Source organism: Pterocles gutturalis, unplaced genomic scaffold, assembly GCF_000699245.1.
Source record: "Pterocles gutturalis isolate BGI_N339 unplaced genomic scaffold, ASM69924v1 scaffold5800, whole genome shotgun sequence".
NCBI lineage: Eukaryota > Metazoa > Chordata > Aves > Pterocliformes > Pteroclidae > Pterocles > Pterocles gutturalis.
The window spans coordinates 15,118-21,257 of record NW_010143243.1 but is presented as its reverse complement, the minus strand read 5'-3'; the positions used below and the strand labels follow the sequence as shown (position 1 = coordinate 21,257).

The window sequence follows — 6,140 nt, the reverse complement described above, 5'->3', positions numbered from 1 at the left end:
CAAACAGCTCTGAAGCAGTTCACCCTGGTGTGGCTGGTGGAGGCTTGACTGAATTTTGTGAGTCTGACTTAACTAAGTTCCTCCTGTGTGCTAACCCAGAAGAAGAATTTCACTACAGAAGGCTACTACAAACTCACAATGCATTTCAACAACAATTTCAAGCAGATGTGGTAAGTATACAGTTTTTAACTGTTGTTTGGTTTTCTTTGTTTTTCCAAAAATGGTAGCCTTTCCTTTTTTTATTCCCTCAAGCTCTTAGGCTTATCCTTTACAGAACATGCCTGTCAGTCCTCATGTTTGAATACACAGAGCACTAGGATCAGCACCCCATTTTGTCTCAGCAGTGTCAGGGGCTTTCAAGGGCAGAAAGGCCAGATAAGAGAGGTTTGACAGGTCCTCCCTGTACAGGGCACAAGTACATCTGCAGCAATTCAGGACCAAAAGAAGAGTTATCCCTCTATAGCTAATGTCGTGCCAGCCAGGAGGTAGCTGCCACACTGTGCTACCCTTTATCACAGCATAGCGGTCTTTGGCAAAGCAGGGAGGACACTTCTAGCATGCTTAAGTAAAGAATACGCAAGAGAAGGAAAGGGTCTCTGCTGTGCACGGAGTGTTCATGAAGAAGAGGGGTATAGCCAAAATTATCTAAAAGCATTAGAAACCCCAGCAGATACCAGTGCATTTAGGGGTCCTAAGCAGAACAGCACTGCAATGGGGTTGCCTCCCTGTTAATACCTGAATTCAGCGTGCGTGTCAAGGCCCATTCTAGCTCAGAGAACACCGAGTCCACTCCAAGCTGCTTCCAGACAGCTGTGTTCACAACTTGTTAGCCTGAACAGCCACAGCATGCGAGACAGAAGCCTCACTGTAGTGTCCCCAAGCTATACTATCACTAATTCTTGATGTTATCCCAATAAATCTGAGGGCAGTGGAAGGGAACATCCAGGTTGCTGGTGCTATAACATACTAGCCAACAAGCCTGCAAGTGAAGGATACTGAAGACTTCTGAAAGATGTGGGAAAATAAATAGATTCTGCCAGTCAGCTTGATTAAGCCAAAAAGGGGAAGCAATACTAGAAGTTCCCTATTGCCCTGCACATCCAAAGTTCCTTGAACAGGAAGTTTGGGGGCAGGGCAGACCCCACCACCCTATGGATGCATGTGCATTGAAGCCAGGGAAGTCTCCTTTTTCTCTTTGAAGAGTTTCATTTGTCCCTTATCCTCCTTCACTGAGTGCAAGTCAAGAGGATCTGTTCCCTTCTGCCCTTCTACACTCCTGTAGTGCTCACAGTCAGAGAAGTCTTTACTCAGCCTTGTTTGTTTATTAGAAAATCCCTACAGGTCTAGGCATTTAAAATGAAGCATTAGTTACATGGAATACATGCCTTCAAAGTCCAGAAGTTGCAGGATATACTGCAAAGGTGGATTGGGGCCAGTAGTGGACCCAGTGACCTCTGCAGCAGATGCTGGTATGGCTGTGAGACACTAACAGGGCCGTAGCAATCATGATCCAAACTTCTCAACATAGTTAGCAGGATAGAGTCCAACTTGGCCAGTGAGAAGTCGGCCCTTGCACCAGCCCTGCTCATCTTCCTCACTAATCTTCATTAGTTCTTCACCTAAAAGCAAAAACAGTCATTAGGAGGGAGCCTTGGGAAAGGTAGCACAGCATTTTTCTCCACCTCAGAGGAGCTGATAAAAAGCAAGACCTATTGGTCTGAATCATCACACTTTTTTCCCCTTATCACACTCTGTCATACTGCACCGTTTAATCAAAGCCAGAGTTACTGACCTTTTCAGTATCTATGCTCAGCACCATCCCCTAAGCCAAGGAACTTAGAGACAAACCTTCACTCCTGCTGTTCAACATCAGAAATATTTCTGTGTCCTGTATTTCTGCCTGCTTTCCTCTTCCCAGAGGGATGTGCTTACAAGCCAGGGAGATCACAAGGATCTCAGAGATTTCTTTCTTAGTGGGTCCACTGTAGCAGGTGGGAAGGAAATGTTAAGAGGCTGCTAAGCTCTGGCTGTTAGGACCAAAATGACTATTCCATGATGGAGTGTTTGGCCAGCAAGGCGTGGAAACAACTCATTTCTCAGACTATGACCAGGAAAGGCTTTTAAATCTTCCCACATCTACTCTGGGAAAGGGCAGAAAGGTCCCCTTCTCCACCAGTAGAAGATCATAGTTCTGCCAGAGAGGGAGGTCTGACTGCATCAGTAAGGATGTCCCACATTGGCAGAGGCTCAGAAAGTGCTGACATGCGTCTCAGAGCAGATTCAAAAAGGGGGTGACTAGAGCTAACCAGTCATGCCTCATTACATCTGCTGGGTGGAAACAGAGAGCAAAGAGTCAACTTCTAGAGCACCTGTGTTGTGAGATATTTTAAAGCAACAAGTTAGTGTTAGAAAGTTTACTGTTACAGTAACACTGCAGCCTAGATTCTGGCCTCAGGCACAAGCCCCTGCCACCAAAGGACTTCAGTGTCTTCTAAAAGAGGCGTAGCACACACATACCATGCAAGACTCAAAACAAGCAAGATTAGAGACATTCTCAAGATCCAGATGTCCTCTTGGAGAATTTGGCACAAGCAAAATAAATTTAACTGAAGGAAGAAAAGGGGAAGGGTCAGTTTGCTCCTGCATTCTCTCTCACTCAGTCCTCTGCTGGGAGCCACTCTCAAGATACCCATTTTGAGCAGCAGTTTGCATAGCTCTTTTTTGCCCACTGAACCATGCCTTCAGTAGTGCATGTCAGTCAGCTGGGCTTTCTCCCAAAGCATCTATCTTCTGGTTAATTCAAAGGACAATCCAGACCACCTATAGAATTTTTATATCAATGGCACAAGGGAGAAGCATTTAATAAAGTCTCAAGACACAGTGCAGAATAAATGTCTTAAGAGGAGGCAGGATGTATCTGTTTTTCCATGTGGGGTAAGTGCCTAGGCAGTCTTTTTTTATATGGCCTCACTGTCTCTTTAGTCTAGAACAGGTTGGACTGCCCAGTGTTATCATCCACCTCAGAGGAGTTGTAAATGGGTCAGGCCAGGGAAGAAAAATAAATATCAGTTTCCAGGGGGACATCTGGTTCTTCAGAGTGTTTCAATCACTCATTTCAGCCCAAGTGGACACAGCAAAAGGTTAGTAAGAGATTAGTGCTTCTGTACCTGCTTTAAAGCTCAGCTCATCAGCCTCCTGTCCTGTGTAATCATACAGTGCTCGTACCCGTACACCTGGTACCTTTAAGTCCTCCTCATGCCCATTGGCATCCAGGCACTTCTTGGGAGTGTCCTCGTCTGACCACTCCGAAAAGTCTTCCTTCCCTCCGCTTTGTATGTGGAAGGAGAGAAGGGACAAGATGGCTGTTAGACTCATCTCTCACACACCTCCTCCTGAATCACACACCACCCTGACTTCCCCCCAGACTGCTACAGAACAAGGTGCAAGAGGCCCAACAGCCAAGGGAGGGTGAACAGGGAGGAGAGACACCAGGAGATGCTAGACTTGGTTGAAAGCATCCCAGCATTAGAGCCCTGAGGGCCAGGAGGGTAACTCAGTCTCAAAGCATTCTCACACATGCACACTTTTCATTACTTCATTCTGCTCTAGCAGTCCCTCTCACACAAGGAAGGCTGGTCCTAACCCAGCTGTGTCTGGAGTTATTCCAGCCAGGAATAAGAGACAGGAAAAGCCATGTCTCCCATCCCAAAGAGACATGTCTGGAATGCTGTTTTCCAAGTCAGGAACAAGAACAGAGAGGAATAGCAGCAGAGGACAGGCACCTGGAACCCAAAAAGCCCTGAAGAGGCTATGTTCCATACTAACTTCACATGGGTCGGTGCCCTCAGGCTGTCATAGAACGGGCTGTTCTGCTCCTCTTCATAGGAAAACCTGTAGATTGGCAAATAGGGGCCCTGAATCCAACAGACTGTGAAATACAATAGTGGCTTTGAGACATCTCGATATCCCCATTCTTTTCTGTCCAATTCACTTAGGCCAGAGTTCACCTTTTAAAGCCAGATGGCTACTGGAACTGTACAACATGAGTCTCTTCACACTCTCCCTATTCTCCAGCTTGCTTCCTGGCAAGGGTCACAACTATACCCAGAATTGTCAGGTAGTACTCAGCACCATGCCAGGGAAAAAAAAAATTAAATCTGATACCTGCATTTAGGAAACAGTACAGCTAACTGGCAAAGCTGCCAGTTCCCAACTCTTCTCACCCTGTCTGGGAGTAAGAAGAATTGGGGAGATGCATGCCAGAATCTCACACAGCATTAGTCTGACCAGGCCAGGTCTCATCACTAGAAGGCTCTTTCCAAGGAGGGCACCTTGTGAGGCAGCATGTACTAGACAGAAAAAAAAAAAGCTACCCTAAACCCCCTTTTCTACCCTGTCATTTCCAGAGTGGCACAGGCAAGAGGCAGGAAGTTAAGGAATTAAGACAGACATCACTCCTGTCAATCCAACACGCTCATGATCCTAAGCAGGACTGTACTCTTCTTAACCTGATGTATCCCAAACTTCAGCCCTTACCTTTGCCTTGTCTGCAGAGGGGTCTGTGAGACAACACCATCCCGTGTAGGCAAAATGCTCGTCAGTGTGACATCATCAGCCGTCTTGACACTCTTCTCCTTCTTGGTGATTGGTCGCTGTGTTTCGAGGGACCATTCCTGTCCAGGAAAAAGCAATAACACCATCAAGCAACTCAGATACAAAAGCTCTGTTCATTTTTTTCTGAACAATACAGAAGGACAGAACACCATGCTTCAGTTGTGGCTGGACTGGTCAGCCCAATGGCCTTGCTGGTGTAGCAGACTCACTCTTGTTGAATCCCAAGGTGCAACAAGAGGGACTGTGGGAAAACTATAACAGGAACTTGTTCCAAGGCCCTGAGCACTAACTCCTGTTCTTTGACCTTGCAGCCGGATGGCTGGAATATTCGCACGTGTCCCTTTGGGCACCAAAGAGCTTGCAACACAACAGAAGTTTTAGAAGAGCCTAACATAGTGAGGCTGCCGAGCAAAGACACGGTCTTTCCAACACAAGACTAGCAATCCACCAGTTTCAGTAAAGCAGCTAAATATTTGGAAATAGCAATAACACGCTCTAGAATGCTACGTCACCTCAAACTGAGGCCAATTCATTGCCATGCCTGGTCCATGAGTGTTGCGCCACCACTTCAGGTCCTCCTGGTTGTCTGCAGCCATGATGACTTGGTAGAGATCTCGATACAGTGCGTGAAAGCTATGACCAGGAACAGACAGAACCATCAGTAACCAATTCCCTCAGCAGTTCCCCAAAAGCCAAGTAGGAAGGAATAGTGTAGCCTCATGCACCATTACACAGCATCCAAAGTTCCATAGGATTAAGGCTGCTACAGCAGCACCTGTTCAGCCCTAGGAAAACACAGCCACCCTTACAGAAGGGTCAGCCTGGCAAACACGACAGGCTTGTTTGGTGTGGCAGTGGCTAACATCTGACAACTCTCAGCACAGCTCATCAAATAAGCATTGACAGAGCCTGGTACATTCTTGCAGAGAGGCAGGGAGGTGGCTCAGATGTGTTGCCTCCACCTTAAAAGCAGAGAAGCACAGAGGATTTCTGGCTGCACCCATTTCCCCGTGTAACTCTTAAGGGCAACTGGTGGGCTTCTGGTTATCTCACAAAAGGTCTCTGTACTCGGGGCAGAATGGGTAGAGTAGCTATAGATTACATGCAGCAACACAGAGGCATTGCACAGAATAGAAACACGCCCACAGAACAGTACTGGACAGTGGAAGAGGAAGGGTTCAGAGGCAGAAGGAATCCTCTGGAGAGCCTGCCCCTGTCCAAGATCAGAGACACCAGCACTGGTCAGTCTAGATAGACTAAGTGCCAGTTCTTGGACACACTTGGAGCGGAAGGAGTTAGACCTGCCTGATGCAAGCAGGCAGCTCCCTTTCAGATGCCAGAATTGGTACCCCTCACCAGAGCCCAGGGCACCCCAGGCTGGCAGACCTCCCTCCTGTGTCAGGGCCGGTACCTTTCATTGGTGGAGAGGTTGAGATGCTGGTGCAGATTCAGGAACATCTCCTTAAAGAAGCACAATCGCTTGCGCTCTGCTTCCTGACAGCCCTCAAACACTTGCTCCATGTCCT

At 47.3% G+C, this 6,140-nt stretch overlaps 1 protein-coding gene across 1 annotated transcript in view; it reads right to left on the bottom strand.

Moving 5' to 3' along the window:
* Window positions 1–1,307: 1,307 nt before the first annotated feature.
* The window catches only part of PACSIN3 (protein kinase C and casein kinase substrate in neurons 3), a 7,714-nt gene continuing 2,881 nt past the window's right edge, over window positions 1,308–6,140 (bottom strand). The window contains exons 5-9 of the mRNA XM_010084649.1: window positions 6,026–6,140; window positions 5,127–5,247; window positions 4,537–4,673; window positions 3,168–3,328; window positions 1,308–1,619 (exon numbers count right to left, since the gene is read on the bottom strand). The exon at window positions 6,026–6,140 is cut by the window's right edge and continues 76 nt beyond it. Coding sequence (XP_010082951.1) covers window positions 1,504–1,619; window positions 3,168–3,328; window positions 4,537–4,673; window positions 5,127–5,247; window positions 6,026–6,140 — 650 coding nt within the window. The 3' untranslated portion in view covers window positions 1,308–1,503. The remainder of the gene's footprint in view (window positions 1,620–3,167; window positions 3,329–4,536; window positions 4,674–5,126; window positions 5,248–6,025) is intronic.